Source organism: Phalaenopsis equestris, unplaced genomic scaffold (assembly GCF_001263595.1).
Source record: "Phalaenopsis equestris unplaced genomic scaffold, ASM126359v1 Scaffold000421, whole genome shotgun sequence".
Taxonomy (NCBI): domain Eukaryota; kingdom Viridiplantae; phylum Streptophyta; class Magnoliopsida; order Asparagales; family Orchidaceae; genus Phalaenopsis; species Phalaenopsis equestris.
The window spans coordinates 117,758-139,152 of NW_018164862.1; the positions used below are offsets into that span (position 1 = coordinate 117,758).

At 37.5% G+C, this 21,395-nt stretch overlaps 1 protein-coding gene across 1 annotated transcript in view; it reads left to right on the plus strand.

Annotated features, from left to right (window-relative positions):
* The window catches only part of LOC110027244 (probable Xaa-Pro aminopeptidase P), a 72,108-nt gene extending 50,729 nt beyond the window's left edge, over window positions 1-21,379 (plus strand). Inside the window, exon 16 of the mRNA XM_020728590.1 lies at window positions 21,007-21,379. Coding sequence (XP_020584249.1) covers window positions 21,007-21,177 — 171 coding nt within the window. The 3' untranslated portion in view covers window positions 21,178-21,379. The remainder of the gene's footprint in view (window positions 1-21,006) is intronic.
* The last annotated feature ends 16 nt before the right edge of the window (window positions 21,380-21,395 follow it).

The window sequence follows — 21,395 nt, forward strand, 5'->3', positions numbered from 1 at the left end:
TTTTGCATACCAATCAAAGGTAACCCCGGTGAGGCTACTTACAAACTGGCGGAACAAACGTGCTTCGTTACCCCCGCATTGCAGCAGCTTGCTCGGAAGTGTGTAACATGCTGACGAGGGTTTCCGATCCCATCGAATGTTTTGAATAAAGGTGGTAAGAAACCCTTGGGGTATTGGATTACATCAAACTCCTTTGGGTAGAACCTACCCTTTAGAGTTGATGTCCCTCCTTTTGATTGATCTAAGGCTTCTCTCATATGTCGTTCGACCATCTGTTTAATTTCATTTTCATGTATCGGACTTTGAACTGAATCCTTCAGTTATTCATCGGAGGTGAACTCCTTTCTTTCATCTGCAATATGAGTGCTTTCCGGCTGATTTGTTTCTGGAGGTGCCATCGACGGTGAGTGTGGTTGCCCTTGCATAATAGCCATAGCGGTCATCATTTCTTTAATTTTCTTTTCGAGTTGGTTGATCTGTTCGTTTCGCCGTTGAATGGCCTTTTGAAATCCATCCGCGACGTTCTCCTCGGTGGGTAAGGGAGCATCGCATGAGTATGGTGTGGTTCCAGTCTCAACAACATTGATTTCTTCTAATCCTTCCTCCATGTATTTTGACACATCGTAATTTTCATTATTCATATCTTTTCTTCGTTCTTCAAACAACCATGCAATATCGGCTCGGAGCTTCTTCAACTTAGCCTCGATTGACTTCCCTTTGATAACTTTAAGGTCAATTGGAGGTTTCTGGTGAACGTCATTTCTTTTGTTGAGCGTCGGTGTAGTTGTGTAGAAGTCAGTTGGAACAGTTAGACTAGCCGAAATCATATTGATGAAACCTCTTTCAAATTCTACCAAATACTCTTTCGGAATCTTTATATTTTCATTCTTGAAATTCTTCTCGAGCCACTCTTTGAAACTGATACAACCCTCAATGTTGTGCCTAAGCATTCTGTGATATGGGCAGTAGCTGGGATGATTCTTCTTGTTAACTTCTGCTGGCTTTTTCGGCTCTGGTAATCTGAATTCAGACATCCTAACCAAATCCAAGAACATCTGTGCTACCGTCTCTTTTCTGAAAGAATAGACTTGGCTTAACCGCTTAACAATTGACGAACCTTGTTTTTCATCTGTCTGGCATGGCTTCTGATGGAATGACTACTGACTGTACTGTTTCAAATATTGGTAGTACTATTTCAAATGTTGGCAGATTTGTCGAGGTCGCTTGACTTTCAAAAATTCTTGGTTGCGCCTCCTTTCCTGTGCTTTCGTTAGTTGCACAGACTTTGAATTGGACCCAATCTCGAATCCAGAAAAGGGTGGGGTATAAGCGTCAACTCACTCTTTCTCATGCAGAATATCTTTTCCTTTAGCTGGCGGAGCAACTGGTACAGCGGTGGTGAATCCGACGTAAGAGCAGGAACGATTCCGGGAGCAATCTCAACATTCATAGCGGCAGACTCCATAGCAATAGAAGAGTTCTTTTCAAATGTCCTCTTCAAAGGGGATAATTCTGTAGCAGGCTTCAAATTGAACTCCACAACAGACTTAACGGATTCGTTCATTTCAAGCTTCATGACTATGAAGACCACATCCCGAACTTGGCTCCAACATCTTCGAACTCCTGTCCAAATTTAATGGTTGTCGGGGTTGTCGGGCCAGGCAGCTCGTTCCTGTTGATAACAAACTCTACTCCGGTGGCGAAAGAAAAGATCAACTTTGGCGGAGACATTGTCCCTGTCATTTGAAGAATTTCGGAAAATCAACGACGTCCCGTGTCTTGCAGTTCAACGGAAGTGCTCAAGTTAATGCGCTTGTCCTGTAAACTGGGCATATCATTTCTTATTTCATTTGATTTTATTTTATTTTAACTTTAAGAGGTGTTTCAAATTCATCGTTTGTTCTTGCAATTATAGTGTCGAGAGGTTTAATTAGATTAAACGAGAGATTAAAAAACGTAACCACTTGACTCAATTTGTAAAACAACAAACCGAACTCGAAAGATACAAGGAAAAGACGAAGTTTATGACCCAGTGCGGGATCAACTTCACAACGCACATCGCTCATGCGGAACTAGTCACCAACAAACATATTAGCCCAAGCAACAAGAAAAATTCTAAAGGACTCCCAAACCTCTTTATTTAAAGATGGTCAAACAGACGGTCCTGAAGAGCTGACCGTATTCGCTAAAGGAAGAAATGAAGAAAGTATGTCAACAGAAGAGGGGTAATCTGGTTCATGAGGGACATAGACACATTACCGATGTATAAAGACAAGACTTTCTGATCATAATTGAGAGAGAAATTAGTCCCCAGCGGAGTAACTAGAAATTGTCGATCGTTAAATTAGGAAAATAATATTTGACTTAATATACATATTATAATTTTGGAAAGTAATATTTTAATTTTGAAAATACGAGATCAAACTGATTTCATACAGATAATAGTTTAAATGAATGAGCACAACACGACAAGCGATGCATCTACCTCGAGAAATAGATATATCACTTGCTAATGAGGTCGACTAAATAAAGTAAAGAATTTATGACATTCGTTTTAGTCTGCGAAACCTTTTATGTTGATTAACAAATTTCTCTTATATAATACGAAAGATTCGATAAGGTTTATCTTAAGCTGAGTTTTAAATTTTCCTCTAAGAGCAAGTTCCTAGAGTTAATTACATCTTAAATGACTGAGGTCACCTAAGAATAAGAAAACTCTCAGAAAACTCTCAATTTAGATCAGAAAGTATTGTCTTCAAGAATTTCAAAAGGTAGTACTTTTCAAAGGTCGAACAAAGGAGTGTCAACTCTCCCTCACGTGGAAAAGGAGGCACGGCTAGGGTGTCGCACGGTCGAAGAAGAATCGGGGAGGGGGTGGTGTGCATGAGTTAGGGATATAAGCAAAAATAAATCTTTTTTTTTATTTTCATAATATTCAATATTCAAAAATCTCTCGATTCACGTATTTTTTGTGTGCACGAAATCATATCAAAATTGATGTCCTCCCTAGCTAAAATCGACGTTTCGGACACGTCAGCGTTGTCTATTTCGTCATCCGGGATCTTCCGGACAACTTTGTCGACGGTCAGGTTAAAAAATGCATCAAATTCATTTTTTCTTATAACTTTAGTTCACGATTGATCGTTTTTGCGACTGATTTAAGTTTGATCGATTGCGAAGCCCCTTTCACAGGTGTCTATGATGTGAATCCTGGTATTTTTATGCTTCGAATGCGTGAATTGTGTTATTCGTGTATTGTGAGTGTGCGTGAAAATCGTAATTAGTTTCCTAAGATTTTAGATTTTATGGGTACTCGACTTGAGTTTTGATACGTTGGTTTTAATCAACTCAAGCAGACTTTGAGGATTTGAAAGTGGGTCGAACTTCTAATTAGTGCGGGTCCCAGTACTAGTCCTCTAAGAGAGTCCAACAGGAAGTCCTAAGGTTAGATCTTAGGCTCTAAGAAGAGTAAGAGACCTCAACCAAAAGTGAGGTCAACTGCTGGAACAGTTGAAAACAGTGGAACGGCTGTTTTCGGGCAGCGACGACAAGAGAGAATGACAGAGGAGAATGTGTGAGACTGCAGGATAGCCAAAGGAGGGCAGTCCTGGGGCTGCGACAACGAGGCTGATGGCTGGATAGCGTGGCACTGTAGGAAGAACAACAGAGATGGCTGCAACAAGGGAGGGCTGTCAGGAGTGACGTGGGGAGGTTGTGGAAGGGGATAGGGAAAATAATTACCATCCAGGAGAGAGATATAGCCGAAGCACCACCCTAACACTCGATTACAATCCTCAAAGGGAGAAAATAGATGCCAGCAGCTGTCCCTAAACAAACTGACGCTAAATAAGAATGAAGTGTTGGTGCAACAAGGGGTAGGTACAAAAATGTCAGTACAACAATACGGTGGGAGGTTTGGAAGGGTGTAAGGGAAGCTAGACAGCAGGTCACTGTCGATAGGAGAGGCTGCGAGGTAGCTGGAACAGGTGGAGAAGCTGTACAACAAGGGAAAGGGCGGTTGATCAAACAACGAGCAAGGTTCTGGGGCGGGGCTTTTGGGGGGGGAGCTACAACACCACTTCAGAGTAGGATGCAACCGGAGCACCACCACCTCCTCGGATACATCCCTAGAAAAAAAGATAACAACTCCACACAGGAATTTAAAATCTTGAAGCAGCAAAAACTAACTCTAAAATTCTGAAAACAACAAATAACTACTACAGGAAGGGGAAGCAGAAAAGGAAGGAGGAGAAGGGCGGGCGGCATTCCCACCTGGTCAAAATCGTGCCTCAGGTCATTCGGCTTGGGTTCTCCTTGGACCGGCCCTCACCTGGACCTGTCACCCGGTCTACTGCTCCCACCCGCGCGGGGGTGTCCCGCACCCCTGCATTCGAACTTTAATAACCTTGTCAATTTGCCATTTTTATGTTTTAAATAATTTTGATTAACCAATTTGTTAGCTTGGTTGGATGTGCTTTTAGAGATAAATTTCAAATATATTGTTTGGATTGATGTTAATATATGATATTTTAGGTTTTAGAAACTTTTAATGCATATATCTAAATTTGATTTTATGATGATTCGGTGTGATGCAATGTTAATATGCAACTTCAGTTAGGAAGGTTCCCATTAATAACAACTATTGTTCGTTGATGCCTAGTATGACTAAATTTGTTAGTGTCATTGACCATATTTATGTCATTGTTGGTGTTTTACTTTATGCTATTTTCTTTTATTTTCAAAGTTAGTTGTGAGTGGTTTTGCGCCTTTTTTGGAGTTTGTTCACTTATTTGTTTTTGTGTGCTTTTTTCACTTTGACAAGGTCTATTCATTATAATTAGAGCTTAGGAGTCTGTGATGAGTGAAATACTTTTAGTTATGTCTCTATTAAAATTTCAATCCTTAAGATGCTTGAGGATTTATAACTTCTTTTTTTCTTAGGATTCAATGCCTTGTCATACAAACGGGGCAAGATGAATTTTTTATGTATTAACATTAACCATTTGAGAACTCATTTTTCTTTAATTTTCTTCTTTTTTCCTTTTCATAATTCTTAAAAATCTATGTTTTCATAATTTTCTGGCTTTCCATGCACCAATTCGATATCAAAATTAGGTTTATTGCATTTTGTAAGGCTTTGATGCATTTATTACTGTTTTTTTTTATTATTTTTGTTCATCCTGCTACTATTATTATTTTTGTGTTGATGCAAATCTCATCTCTTACCCTTCAGCTGATGTGGGCTTTGGACTGAGGCCCTTCATGGGCGATGCTCGTCTTGGGCTGAGCACATGATAAGCTTGTTCTGGTAATCTTGGGTTTAGAGGTCTGCTTGGACCTTAGTCGGTTATAGCTGAGCTAGAATGAAAAAATGATGTTGTTTGAACTTTGAGCAACTTATGAACTTAGAACAAGTCATGTTGAAAAGTATTATATGGGATTACTTAAATACTTGAATTTTTAAATTTACATGAAATATATTTTATAGCCATCACCATAATTTTTTTACTTTACTATTTGATAAAGAGAATGGAAATAGAATTTTTTGAAGGGGAAATCTGATATGTAGAGAGATAAATGGGGAGATAAATAGACGAAGTGGTTAAAAAAAATATATGAAAAATTTTCTTAGAGAAAGTATGTATTGAGGTGAAGTGGAAGAAAGCTGAAGGAACCTTAGGAGGGTAAAAGATCTACTAGAGAGAAAGCCAAATGAAATTTTTTTCTTTATTCCATTATCAACTTTGATTGAATTACAAGACTTTGGTTTCTCTTTATAAAAATAAACCTAATTGAAAATGGTGCAAGTATCATGAATAAATATAAAAATGGCAGTTTGCCCTGAACGATAAATGATTGCTAAACAACTAACAATAAATTGTGATTAGAAAAAAAATACAAACGATACGATATAATTGAATAACTATTTTGACAAGTTAGACTTGAATAATTGAAACTTTCAAGTATTTGCATTGCATCAATTCCCATAAGCTACAAAAAACGCTACTGAAAGTTAAAATATTATTGGAGGGCGAGTTGAAGTTCATTGACTTTATTGCAAAACTAGTGATATTTCACCTCTAAGAAAAGAAATGAATGGGACATCTATTTCAATTAAGAGGTAACGATCAGGAAATCTATTTTGATGGGGAAGAAGCGAAAGAGAAAAACATTATATCATCGATAATTTCAATTGAGGTATCTTATCTTTGATCTTTAAGACATTATCATTGCTCTGGAAAGGCATCTCAGGAAGCTTGGAAGCTTTCATGCACACTGCTTAACTAATCCTAATTCATTGAGGTATTTACTGATTGAATCTGCCTTTCTTTTATTTGTGCTTATGATTGAGCTAGGTTAGGTTGAAACCTATGTTTGTTGGGTTGGGTTATGCAGGCATTTGCAATGTGGCTGCATTGCACACGAGTGTTTAGTGAGTGATGGGGGAATTATGGAAAGTGCAGATGGTGAGATCTGGAAGGGAAAAATACATGGTGGGCTTGACTGAAGTTGATTATTATCATTTTCATTAATAAGGGTGATGTGAGCAAGCGGTTTTGAGTAGTGAATAAGCAATATGGCAGGTTTACTAGACTTCCAAGGGGTTAGCAGAAGACTAATAATTTTAAATGAGGGCAATTAAATGAGGGCAAGAGAATGTGGGTGATGATGTCTGAATTAGCAACTATGTGATGTATGATGGGTAGATTAGAAAAGTGAAAGCAGGATTAACAAGTTAGTTAATTATTTGCGTGCTTGAAAAGCAGATCCATTTTTGGAGGTTATTTTTGCGTGGGATGTAATAAAGAATTGTGGCTCGGGCTTGGGTTTTCCATCCGAAGAGGTAGAAGTTGCTGCAATTCATTTTGCCAGTAGGGTATATGATAGGAAGAGAGATGAATTTTCATAGAAATTAGGGCAAATAAATATTTTTTTCAACATAACCTGAATATATGCCCCTACAATTCGAGAAGTTGGCAATCTTTCCCAACTCTATGATAAACACCTACAATTTGAGAGATGAGAGATATCTTCCAAACCCTAACCCTAAACTTCAAGACAATAATCTCATAGCATATCTAACCCTAAGCATAATAAGCTCTATTTATACCAAACAATAGTAACTAATAAAAGACTAAATTGCCCTTAGGTATCTGTCTAACATTACTCCCCACATAAAAGACATCTTGTCCTCAAGGTGAAAAAAAAATTATTGTTGGATCAAGTCGTGTGCCTCTCACTCATAAACAGACTTTGGTCCGGCTTTTGTCGTTAGCACTTGATTGAAATAAGTAATGAGTCATTGACAATGCATGAGGACTTTGCTTCATATATCCTAAGCATCCATCTTTGCAATGAAATGTTGATTGAAATCCAGTAACGCCACTACTGGTAAACTCGTCATGGACTTCTTTAACCTCTTAGAAGTTTGGGTCACTACTTACCCCCACTGAAAATTATCCTTCAGTTTTTTCGTCAACGACCACACAATTGAATTACATCCCTTCATGAATTTTCAGTAATATTTTGTAAGTCTCAGAAATTCTCTTAACCTTTTCAAGGTCTTAGGTAGTGGTCATTCCAATATAGCTATCACCTTAGATGGATTTGGCGAGACCAAGAATTACAAAAATCGTGGTCACCACAAAACAACATCATTTTGTCTCGCTCCTGAATACTTTGCAATGTCATAAGCAATCCATTACAAACTCTTCTGTTCTTTTCCACCTTTCCAGTCCCATCATTACTCCGGGTTCACCTTCCGTCAAAAGGCTGCCACAACAAAATGCACTGGTGCAGTTGTATACAACCCTCTTCTGGGTCCTACCCACATTGGTTTCTTGTTCCAGGCTGAGATTTGTCAAAAGCTAAGCTGCCACTTAAGTTTGCTCCTGATTATTTCACTCAATTTCGCGGCTCCAAATTTGTTTAGAGCGGCGACGTTGCCCCGATGTCACGCGAATCCTTCTGGTTGATGCTACTTGCATCCGTTCCTGATGTTGTCTCTGGATCTCGCTTCTAGCGGATGTGATTTTGTGTGAAATTTTACAATCTTCTTCATCAGTTTTTCGAGTGTTATGAATCTCTCCATGGACGAGAAACACCCCTCTATTATCAATCTGATTTGGCTAAAATATTTCTCTAAATTTTTATCTAGAGCATCTACTTTCTTTGTTGTCCTTACTCCTAAAAAGATTTTCGATCATGAAGGAAAAACTTTGTACATCGCAATCTCGTGGTTGGCTTCTTATTTAGCTCGAATCATGACTGTATTGCGAGATTTGGTCACTGTACGTTACAGTGTCATAGTTTGCTTTCCAGCTAGCTCTAATCGCAACTATTTTGTGAGATTACATCACGGAGGAGGCAAGAAGGAGGCGTGAAGGAGATGCTTTGTACGCTGCAATCCTGTTGTTGGCTTACTAGCTAGGTAAAATCGTGATTGTTTTAGTGATCCTAACTGTAGGCCTCGTTCCCGCCCTTGGCTTCCTAGATAATTTGGATCACAAAACTTCTTCATGCGATCCATTGTCGGCTTCTCAGCTGGCTCGTGTCGATTGTATCGCAAGGTTCAGTGGTCTTGGATCCCATCATTAGCTTGAATTGCTCGCAATTAGCAACTGTATTGTGAAATTCCTTCATGAGACGCGGTCGAGATATGTGCATCATGATTTCTTCTGCTTCAATGAAGAAGGCAACCACGATAATGTCGTTGGTTTCTAGAAACCAAATGTTCGAATATCAATTTGATAGGAATAGAGATGAACTTTTATAGAAAGTAGGGCGAACAAATATTTTTCTTCGATAACGCAAAACAACACAAAATGAATACATAAAGATAAGCACCTACGATTCAAGAGGCAGACGAACTTTCTCAAAATCGTAGATAAACACCTACAATTTGAGAAGTAGGCGATTTTCTCACAAACTCTAATCCTAAACTTGAAGACAAAAATCTCATAGTATACCTATCCCCAAGTATAATAAGTTATATTTGAACTAAACAATAATTACTATTGAATGTCTAAATTGCTCTTAGGCACCAGTTTAACAGGATCATCTAAAATTTATAGAAATTGAAACCTTAAATATGGAAATTACTCTCTCACACATAAGCACATTTGAGATTCTTTTTCTTCAACTGATTTTACCTGACAATGCCCTCATGGTGCGCACTACATGGAAATGCTCATAGAAAAAGGGAACAATTTTGTCAATCATTGGCTTGTGTATGTAAGACCTAATTTGAAAGTTTTAGGAAAATCTTGGCCAATTAAAGAGAAGTAATTTACCATGAACTCCTATGATACGGAATTGTTAAAGCGCAAGATAGAGAGAAATGTGATTAATTTGGATTGAGGTCATTGGTGTTATCTAACGGGGTTTGGATGTGCATATAAACGTTGGAGAGGTGGTGGAGATGGTGATCAACATTGTTTGTGACACCAAATGGAATGGTATTGATTGTGATGGCGGGGCTTGAGGCAGTAGAGTTAGAGGGTGAGGTGCACGTTTGATTGAGACAAGCATGGATTTTGTTGCACAGGTTTGTGAATATTTTCAACTCTTGGGGAAGTCGATTGATGTGGGAATCCCTTATTTAACCTGGGGGCAATTAACAAATATGTGTAGAAAATTCAATAACATGGGGATGTTGTGAATACAGCAGAGGGTGGTACCCATGGTTCCTTTTTAAGTTAGTGTTGCTTGTGAGATACAAGTTGGAGAGATGATTGAGCCATCACGAGAAGAATAACTTGTGATATGTAAGACCGCAATTTGATATTAAGGTATTTAAAAAAAATGATATGATGCATGACCTTGAAGGCAAACTTATGCATTTAAATTAAATCATTAAATTAATTAAAAGATGAGATTAAAACATTTGATTGTAATTTTCCATTCGACTGAATAAAAAACATTTTTTATAAACTTGTTTTATATGACCATCATGTTCCATCTGTTTTAATTTTGCTTGAACTTGTTCTAGAACGTTAGTTACGGTTATTATATTTTTTATTATCGCTAGAAATCTGCTTTTTTATCATTTGTAAAGTATTTTATTTCTTGGCATGTAAGCATATTAGAAAGAAATGTGCTTAATTTTATAACCTCTCCAAATTTTAACATAGAATGTAAATATGTTCTTCAGAGATGATCTTCATCTTTAAATAAGATAATTTAAGTTCAGAGAATGCCAAGAGCACTATAAAATCGTAATCCGTTTAGCTTTCTATGGAGCTAGTTCTTGGGGTGTGATCGATAACAAAATGAGGGCATTGTATTCTATTTACAGGGGCTTTAAAAATCCAGGTGGTTGGTCGGAAAATTTAATTGTAGTGTTAAATTATATTGCATTTGGAATTCATACTCTAGTTCAATTTCATTGTATTTGGAATTTGCTGGACTTGGGTGAATTCTAAATACACTGTTTTGTGCAATGTGTTGTCTGTCGTCACTGCCACCCGCAGCTTGCCATTTCCACCTGCCACTGGTCGTAGTCCCCCACCGTCATCACTTACATTTCTTCACATGGTATCAGAGCTATGCACAGCTCCTCTAATCGATATCGTTCTCCGCACGCAAGTGCGATCTTGACCACATCGATTGTCTTTATCAACATTGATTGTTGCATTGTTTGTCATCAACATGCACTGCATTGTTCGTCGAAGCTTCCTCTTTGATCAGCTGCGACTTCTTCGTCATCGTTGGCTTTCTCTGTGACTTCATCATCATTGTCGACTTCGTTTGCTACTTCTTTTTCTTCGTTGGCTTCGTCTACAACTTCCTCATAGGCTTCATCAAGTCTCTGTCTGGTTTGAATGACATTGTCTGCATCGGCTTCAGCTTTAGCTACGTCGGCAATGTCCACGTCTGTTTCATGTGGAAATGTGTATTCGACCTCATCCGCATCATCTCGTGCTTCGTCTTCATCTTTTTTTGTCGCCCAACATCGATTTGCATTGATCTGCGTCAAGGGGATTAGGCCATTGACGAAGCCCCAATATGCTCTTAGCCATTCTGTCTGCTTGATCTGAGTCATCTACTTAGGTCAGTTTGGTCAACTACTATTTCTGGTTGTTCGTTTAGTTTCTATTGCTTGGCTAATCCAATTTCATCTCGACAATTGTGTTTCTAATTAGGTCGGCTGCTATTGTTCGTGGTTTGTCTCGACTACTTTGTTCGGTTTATGTCCTAGTACTTTGAGCGTTATTTTGACTCATCCTTCAACACTATGTGATATCATTTGTGGTTGGTGAACAAAAACATCTTGTGACAAGTTTGTTTTTATCAGTAGCTAGATTACGGGTGAAAAATTAAATGACGTCAATTAGTTTTATCGGATTAAAACTGACTCTACTTAAGAAGTATCTCGCAAGAGAGTTTTCTCATTGATAATCCCTAGGGTAAGAAATATATGAATTACTCGGCGTGGATGAGGGTTGGTGCTCGACTCTTGATACAAATACGGAACTCCATCGAACCAGATCGATCTAGTGATATCATTGATTATGACTGTGTTAAAGATGGGATGAAGGAATTGGCATTTGTGTTTCCTGGTAGAGAATATTTTTCATTTTTTTATGTATACAAAGAGTTCTATAGAGCCAAACAATAAGATAAATCACTGAACACTTATCACATGCACTTCAAATGTGTTTATGAAGAAGGGAATGTCTTATTGCCTTTCAGTATTGATTTCTGGATTTAACATGCTCAAATAGAACAAATGACTATTAGGAGTTTTTTTAGTTGGGCTCAACTCTTAGTATGAAGGTGTCAAATCATAGATCTTATCTGATCCTGGATTTACTACGCTGAAAGAAGCCTACATCACAGTACTGCATACAGTTCCGAGTTCTCAATCCTCATCCGTACAACAATCTAGTGCTCTTGCTAGTTTGAAAAATACATACATCAGTAACCCTCAGTCTCAAGATAATTACGAAAGTGGAATTTCGAATTCTGAAAAGCAAGGGTCGAAGGTAGTGTTCTATTATTGTCATGAATTTAGTCATGCAAAGATGACGTGTTAGAAGTTACTGAGAAAGAACCAAAATAGTTTTTAAATTCCAGTCAGCTCACATAATCACTACTAATGAAGCTCGTTAAAGTTAGATTCTCTCGATCTTTACAGATAAATATGCTAAGTTTATTAAATTCCATGAAGCATCCAGGAAATCTCCATCTTTCACCGTCCTTGCTAAGTCAAGTAACAATGATACTTGCCTTCTTTCCTCTTCCACACAATGGGTCATTAGTTTTGGTGCTACAGATTACATAAGAGGTAATTCAAAACTCTTTTATGCTTTTCATAATTATCTTTCTTTCATCACTTTAGTAGATGAATCTACTTCTAATGTTGTTTGTTATGGCACCATCAATGTTACACCCACATTGCCTTTAATTTCTGCTCTCAGTTTACCTCAATTCGGTGTTAATCTTGTCTCTGTTAGCAAAATCACACATGCTCTTAATTGTTATATTTTTTTTTTCCCGACCATTGTCTATTTAAGGATTTTATGACAGAAGATTATTGGTAAAGGATGAGAATCCGGGAGAGGAGGGCTATACATCGTGGATAAAGAAGTACCTCGTCTCGTCGCATGTTCCAACACCTTATCTTCTTTGAGATCCATGATCGATTATGACATCCATCACTATCAATGTTGAAAACATTGTATCCTTTGTTTCAGTAATTACAGCTTTAGATTGTGAGTTGTTTCAATTTTCTAAACACTATCGTTTGTCTTTTGTTCCTAGAATTACAAAGAGAGTCAGCCATAGTTCTAAGTTGGTTCATTCAGATGCATAGGAACCTTATCATTTTTTATCTAATGGATTTCGGTGTTTTGTCACTTTTGTTGATATTTTTTCTCATATGACTTGGCTTTGCTTTTTGAGATCTTGTTTTCAATTATTGTCACACTTTCAATCATTTTGTGCTGAAATTAAAATTTGATTCAATGTTTCTGTTAAGATTTTGAGAAGTGGTAATGCCAAATAATATTTCTCTACATCTTTTCAAACATATATGACACAACGGAATACTTCATCAGTCATTCTGTGTCGATGCTCCATCCCACAATGGAATAGCTGAAAGGAAAATTAAATATCTTCTTGAGATGGCAGGGCTCTTTTGTTTCAAAGGAATGTGCTTAAACAGTTTTGAGTTGGAGTCCCTACTGCATGTTTTTTGTCAATCAGATGTCTTCTACTGTTCTACAAAACCAGACACCCAACCAAGTTTTATTTTCAGTTAACTCTTTTTCTCCTATTAAACCACACATATTTGAGTGTAATTGTTTTATTCATGATACACGTCCACAAGTGTCTAAGCTTGACCCTAAGTCATTAAAGTGTATCTTTATAGGATATTCTCATCTGCAAAATGGGTATCGATATTTTTCCTCTCTTAAACAACTACATGATTTATGTTGATGTCATCTTTCATGAACAAACCCCATTCTATGTTGACTCATCATTGTATAAATCCTCGCTCGCTTCTGGTGAGTTTTTAATGTATCATATAATAAGTTCAGATCTTGCTCTAGCTCCATTTCCAATGCCTCATGCCAAATCACCTATCACTAATGTTTACTGGAGAAGACATCAGTATCATCTTCCTTTGTGGATCCTCCGAGTAATATTGATTTACCTATTGCTCTTTGAAGAGGTAGACGTCAATGCACTTATCTCATTTCCTCTTGTGTTAACTATAATCATTTATCTTCCACTTCATGCTTGTTTATTGTTTCTCTCGACTCTTTTGAGATTCCAAGATCTATTCGTCAAACCTTATCCCATTCTAGGTGGAGGGCTATAATGCTTGATGAGATGAATGTGTTAACTGAAAATGAAACACAGGAACTATTTGAACTACATTCTAGAAAGAAGATTATTGGTTGTGTGTGGGTCTTTGTAGTTAAGTTTAATTTTGATGGATCCCTAGCTTTTCTTAAAGCTCGATTGGTGGCTAAGGGCTATGCTCAAACATATGGGATCGACTATTTGGACACACTCTCCTATAACTAAGTTAAATTCAATTTGCTTACTCGTCCTAGCCATAATGAATGACTGACTCCTGCACCAACTGGATGTGAAAAATGTTTTTTCTACATGATGTTATGTTGGAAGAGGTATAGATAGAGCAACTGCCTGGGTTTGTTGCTCGAGGAATATCTGGCAAAGTATATTGTCTTTGAATGTCTCTATATGGATTAAAGCAAAATCGTCAAACATGGTTTGTAAAATTTAGCCAAGCAGTAGAAGGGTTTGGGATGCAGAAAACTAAAAGCAATCTCACTATATTTTATAAGTAATTTTCTTCATGAATCATTCTATTGGTGTTTTATGTTGATGATATTATTATTTCTAGAAGCAATGCGTAGGGAATCTTATAGTTGATATAATTTCTTCAAAATCAGTTTAGCACTAAAGATTTGGGTTTCTTAGAGCACTGCTTGGGGATTGAGATATCCATGAGCAAGAAGGGTCTTTTATCTCAAAGAAATTATTTTTTGATTTGTTACTACACCCATGTAATTCTCTGATGTTTCCTAATCAACAACTTACTAAGGATGGAGGGCTTTTTAATGATCCTAAATGGTATAGGAAATTAGCATGAAAATTAAACTATCTCATAGTAACTCGTTCTGATATTGCATGTTCAGTTAGCACTATAAGTTAGTTTGTCTTCCAGAGGAAAGAATTTCACAAAACTCAATATGTACATTCATAACAATAAACCCTTGTACTTCTTCAATATTTTTTTTTACCAATAAGGTCTAATTTTCAACACTTCCTCTCAAGATGGGCAAAAGATATCCACTAAGCCCATGTTTCACGTAACTCAAACAAATCTATTGAACTAAGCCCTTTAGTGAAGCATTCAGTCACTTCGTTCAGTGGCTACATGACTTATCTCCTGTAGTCTGTTAGTCAGCTTTTCCTTGATGAAGAATCTATCAATCTCCACATGTTTGGTTCTATCGTGTTGTGTCGGGTTGTTGACAATGTTGATTGTTGACTTGTCGCACAACTTAATTTGAGCTCAACCAACAAGGCTCTCAGCCACATCATTTCGACAACTCCTAAGGCCGTGGCCCTGTACTTTGTCTCTGTTGTTGACCTCGCTACTATATAATTTTTCTTGCTATTCCAAGAGACCAAGTTGCCCCCTACAAACATATTGTATCCTGAGGTGGATCTTGTCATCTGCACAATTTGCCCGGTCAGCATCACAAAAACCCTCGATGTCTGCATGCTCATTCTTCCTGAATATCAACATTTTCCCTAGTGCACTCTTCAGGTACATCAGAATCTGATACACTGCATCCATATGACCCTTCCTTGGATCATACATGTAGCAGTTCACCACGCTCACTGCAAAAGAGATGTCGAGTCGAGTGTGACGCAAATAGATCAGACGACCCACCAACCTCTGGTACTCTCACGATCAACTGGTTCTCCCGCCTCTGCATTTAGCTTGGCCTTCTGGTCATTTGAGAGATTTCAAGTTTGCACCCTAGCATGCATGTTTCTGTGAGGTGGTCTAGTACATACTTTCTCAGAGACAAGAGCATCCTTTCATCTCCACGGGTCACATCAATCCCAAGAAAGTATTTGAGTCGTCCATGATCATTCACCTCAAATTCATTGTTCAATCTTAGTTTTACTTGGACAATCTCTGTCTCATCATCATCATCAGTGACAATTTCAATTATAGTGGTGTGATATTCATATTGTCGAGAGAAAATCGTATGATTTACATTGATTTGCTGATTTTTCATGCTCACTATAGTCTTTCTGAACTTATCAAAGTAGGCTTAAGGAGATTGTTTCAAGCCATACAGTGACTTCCAATTTCAAAGTCTTTCTGAACTTGCCTACTGTTTGAACTGTATTGAATTTTGGTGGTATCTTCATATATACCTCATCACCATGAAAAAATGCATTTTTCACAATGAGTTGATGTAATCTCCATCCACCATTCACTGCAAGAGAAACCAGTGTCCTCATTGTGCTCATCTTTGTTGCTAGTGCAATGTTTTCATCATAGTTAATGTCATGTTTAATTTTTCCCTTTCGCCTCCAGTCATTTCTTGTACCGCTCCATCTTTCTTGTTGAAGTTTGCTTCACTGTGAAGTTCCATTTTTGCACCCAAATATTTTTTTCTCTGCTAGTAGTGGCACTATCTGCCATGTTCGGTTTTTATCAAGAGCCCTAAGCTCTTCATGCATGGCTGTTTTTCACTTGAAATTCTCCTTGACAACCAACGAATACTTGGGTATATAGAGACAGTGTCCAAAGATGCAATGAATGTTCTATGTAAATGTGATATGTTAGAATGTGAAACAAAATTAGTGATGTCATGTTTCCTCCTAAAACGATCAGGAGGATGTTCCGCTTTAATGTGTGGTTCTCCTTAAAGTTGGGGGGTTAGGAGGAGAAGGAACCATATCTCGCTTGGGAGTTCTACGTTGAAGGTAGATGTTGTAGGTTTCTCAAAAGTCGGGGAAGACCGGGATAAGAGACTACCTGACACAAGTGACACTGCAGGCACCGTTCCCTCATTTTGCTTCTTTTTTTCATGTATACACCCTTAGTTCACCTTCAGCATAAATCCTACTACCTATGGGCTCACTCTTCATTTTTCAGTTCCTCAACTGATTCTACCTCATCACAGGGGAAAGCATTGTTCACACGTATGTCTCTCACCATTGCTACTCACCCTACCTTGCTCATATCTTTAGTACTTGGCAAGTCATCAAAGGGTAATGTCACCTCCTACGTGTATTACGATTGAAATTCTCTAAATGAGACATACATGCCCACAAATAGTCTCTTCTCTATCTAGCTCCAGCAGACATACCCCTCATGGGTAGCAGAATAGCCTACGAACACACATTTCACAACTCTGGGATCCACCTTCTCTACTAATAGTCTATTATCCTTCATGAAACATGCACATCTAAAAATCTTTAATGGGAGGATTCTATTATTATCTACTTTCAACATTTGACAATGAAACTTCCAATCCAACACCCTCGATGACATCCTGTTGATCAATTGAGCAGTTGTTAAAGCTGCTTGCTCACATAAGTGCTTTGAAACATTCATTGCGACAATCATACTTCTAGCAACCTTTAGAAGGTGTCTATTCTTCTTCTCTGTTACTCTATTTCGTGTTGATGTGTATGAATATGTGATTTGATGTTGTATCCTCTAGGCTGGCAAGTATTACCCAAATGTTTTGTTGGTATATTTTGTTTCATTATCATATCTCAATACATTCACTACTGCACCATATTGAATTTGGATTGCGTTGTGGAAGCCCTTAAGCAAGCAAACACATTACACTTATTTTTTCATCAAATATAACCAACACTAAAAAAATAATCAATAAAAGTCACAAAATATTGATAATCATTCATAGAACTTATAGAACAAGATCCCCAAACATCAGAATGAATCAATTCAAAAACACCAGAATTCTTATTCCCATAACTGATATAAGAGCTCATGATAAGCTTTTCAAAGTCACAATCATCACAAACAAGGTCTTATTTATGTCTTTTCATACATAGGATGATACAACCGACTTAATAAACTAAAATAAAAGTGTCTCATGCGTCTGCGATGTAGTAACAACATATTCTCCACACTTCTCCCAATTTCTCCTACTCCATCACTCTCTAGCATAGTTGTCAATGTCGAGTCCATCCCCTTCTGGTTTAAGTACAAGAATCTATTACGCCATGTTTCAGTTCTAAGTGTATGACCCATCCTTTTCTCTTAGTAGTTCACCTTATAGATATTAAAAAAAAAAAACTGATGCATTTTAGTTGGAGAATACTGACACTAATGGATAAAATGTTCACAGGAAAATAAGCATACAAAACATTGGATAAAGTCGTATAATTAGTACTCATTGTACCATTATCAAATATAGGCTATGTTGTTCCATCAGCAGTCTGAATCCTCTCTAATACCGCTAAAAAAGTATAGGAAGAAAACTCTCCAGCAGGACTTGTCACATGTCGAGATGCACAATAATCTACTATGGTCCTATGGTGGAAATAGAGAAGAGCAAGTGTATCACAAGTACCTTTGTAGAGTGAGCATCACGTCTTTCCCTCCTCTGCTATCATCAGATTTGCCCGGTAGCTCCCTTTTTTACCTTTTCGACCACCACGACCGCCACAACGGCCTCCACCCTATCTACATTAACTAATCTCTCTCCTTAAGTGGCCTTGCTTAGATTTTCGATTTCACCACAGTTGTAGCATTTATGAGTGGACACTTATCATACCTAAGCTTGAGGCAGCCAACGTTTATCGCACAACCGGAGGCTCAAGGTGTAGCTTCATAACTCTTTTCTTGTATCATTACGGCCTAATCCAGTGAAAGGATAGTCGTCTGAGCTAGGAGGACTGATCTCATCTGATCAAAAGTCGATTTCAGATGGGTTGAAAATTGCATAGTTCTCATATGTGTAAAGTTCTCCCTTTTCTTGCACTCAGGATCACCACAGTTGGACATCGGTGATAAATGACCAAGATTTGCCACAGTCGCTCCAATTCTACGACATATTTCTGAATCGATTTATAATCTTGTACCACTGGTTCTATCTCACGTTAAATATATAACACCCTCATGTGATTCTCTGTCCTGTCATAAATCTTCTTCAGTTTTTCTCAAATGCCTCTCACCTTTCGAATACCATATACTAATGGTGCAACCATCGATTTGAATAACCAGCTGTAAATTAAGGCATATGTGGTTCTCCACCTAAAACCCTTAAAACTATCACTCTTTGATTCTTCACAGTTATATATCCCTTTAGTCTCTTCTTTACTAGAGCAGTCCCGACCCGACACAAACAAATCATATACGTGGTTAGTCCATCAAGCTTCAGATCCACGAAATGAATATCTAGTTTCACCTACATCGAAGCATGTGCTAAGATAGTTGCTTCTGTCGAGATACTAGCTCCTTATATGAGCCTGATCAAGACTATATGGACTTTAGGATCTGGCTTTCCCACAAGTTCAATCCTTTACCTGTGTACGTTGAGATTGCGACGTGGTCTCTGAACGTTGTGATCTATATGTTGCAATCACGTCTCAGTCCTTGGAAGCCCCGATTTGTATGTTGCGATCGTCACCGCGATACCTTGTCTGATCCCGTTGCTCACTGGTTCACATAGGAGCTGTGATCCAGTGCCTTCCTAGTTAGCGCGAATGTATCACGAGTCGTTTGTGACTGTAATCTTGTGATCCCTGTTGCTCACTGGTTCATGTAGGAGTCGTGATGTCGTGCTTTCTCATTTAGCGTGAATGTATCACGAGCAATTAACAACTGTATCGCAAGGGTTGTTATTTATAACCCACGATCCCATGACTTGAAAGTTGGTGCGCCTGTATTGCGAGGATGAAACCTGGCAATCGAACAGGCTGCGATGGTTGGGCTTTGATACTAAGAAGAAATAATTTTGCAATACCTAATTTGTAATGGGCTTAAATAGGGTATTATAATGTTTTAGAAATAAATCCCTAGACTTCTTCAATATTTTTTTTTTACTAGTAGGACCCTATGCAATTTTCAACACTTCCCTCACAATCCATCATTGGTCAGTTTTGAATCAAATATTATGTTACCTCAAGGGAAGTCCTGGACAATGTATTTTATATCAGAATCATGAGCATAAAAATATTGAATGTTTCTCTTATGTAGATTTGGCAAGCTCCAAGATTGATCGAAGATCTATTACTAGATATTGTGTCTTTATTGGTGGTAATTTGCTCTCATGGAAGAGTAAAAAATATAATTTAGTATCACAGTCAGGTGTTGAATCGAAGTATCGAGTAATGACACAAACTTCGATTGAATTGATGTGGGTTTTTCAATTCCTAACCAAAATGGGTTTTATGATGACTACTCTAGCAATTGTGTGATAACGAAGTTGAAATTCATATTGGTTCTAACCTTATCTTCTATGAACGAATAAAGTGCATTAAGATAGTTTGTCATTTTGTTTTCGAAAATAATCAACATAATTTGATCGGTATGAGCTCATGTAAAGACTAGGAACAACTAGGAGATCTTCATAAAAACGCTTAATGGAGCAAGAGTCGCCTATATTAGTAACAAGTTGGGCATGATCAATATCTATGGTCCAGCTTGACGGGGAGTGTTATGAAAAATACTAAATAGGAAGCTTGTATAATAGGTAATCTAATTAGAGTACATGTATTCAGATCTTTTATATTAGGTATATTCCTAATCTATAGATAGATGAGTGTCTATAAGTATTTAGCATATGATTTCAATTAGTAAAGAAGAAGAAAGGAAGTTTTTTTTCACTCTTAATATCTATTATAGAAAGTTAAGGCCTTGTGTATTGTCTCTATTTACAAATAAATTTAAAGAAGCTGAAAGAAGCTACTTTTTCAAGTATAAGATTAATAATGGTTGGATTCGTGCTCAGGCTATTAATTTGATTTCATTTGTTTTTGGTCATGGATTGTGCATGAAAAATATTTTGAATAGGGCTGGCTGCCTTTTTTTTTTTTTTTTATAGTACATGATTGGGGCATTTTATTTGGAGTATCAAATCCTGAATAATTTAAGCTAGAATATTGTGTTGTTGAAACTCAAGTACCATTATATGCTTGGTGTGCTTGAATGACTCTGTATTGCTTTACATCTCTTTCGGGGCTTTTACATACACAGCACCCAATTCCTACGTATTTACATTCTACCACCTAAACTCTTACTTTTTACATTTCTATCACCCAAGTCTTTCATATCGCATTAAAAATATCATTATTTTAACTTTAACAAAAATGAAATTAAAACATCTTTTCATGCATTGGTAAGGAAGGTGGTGTATATTTAAAAATTAAAATTTAGGTATTAGATTTGTAAATACATAGGAATCAAGTTTATGTATGTAATTCTTCCAATTAATTACTATAACTGTCCCATTTTAAAAACAGGCGCCATACCAGAAAAAGCTTATGGATCTAAAGTTGATGACAGCTGACGAGATATCCTGGGTGAATTCCTATCATTCCACTTGCCTGCTGCTTCTTTCTCCCTACCTAAACCATCAGGAGATGGCTTGGCTCAAGAAGGCCACCGAGCCCATCGCCATTCCTGCAGCTTAACTCCAGAATTCCGACAGACTCCCATTCTATTATCTGTCAAGTTTCCTTCTACGCCGGCTCATGCAATATTTCTGCTGCTCTGCTTTGGTTGGTTCATCTGCAATGCCTTGATTGGTGATGATGGCCATTTCTTCTCGTCGGTAATAGGTAATTCGGTAAATTGAATTCTTAATTTTTTCTATTTTTGATGATGCATTGTTGACCGTCAACTATTTCTT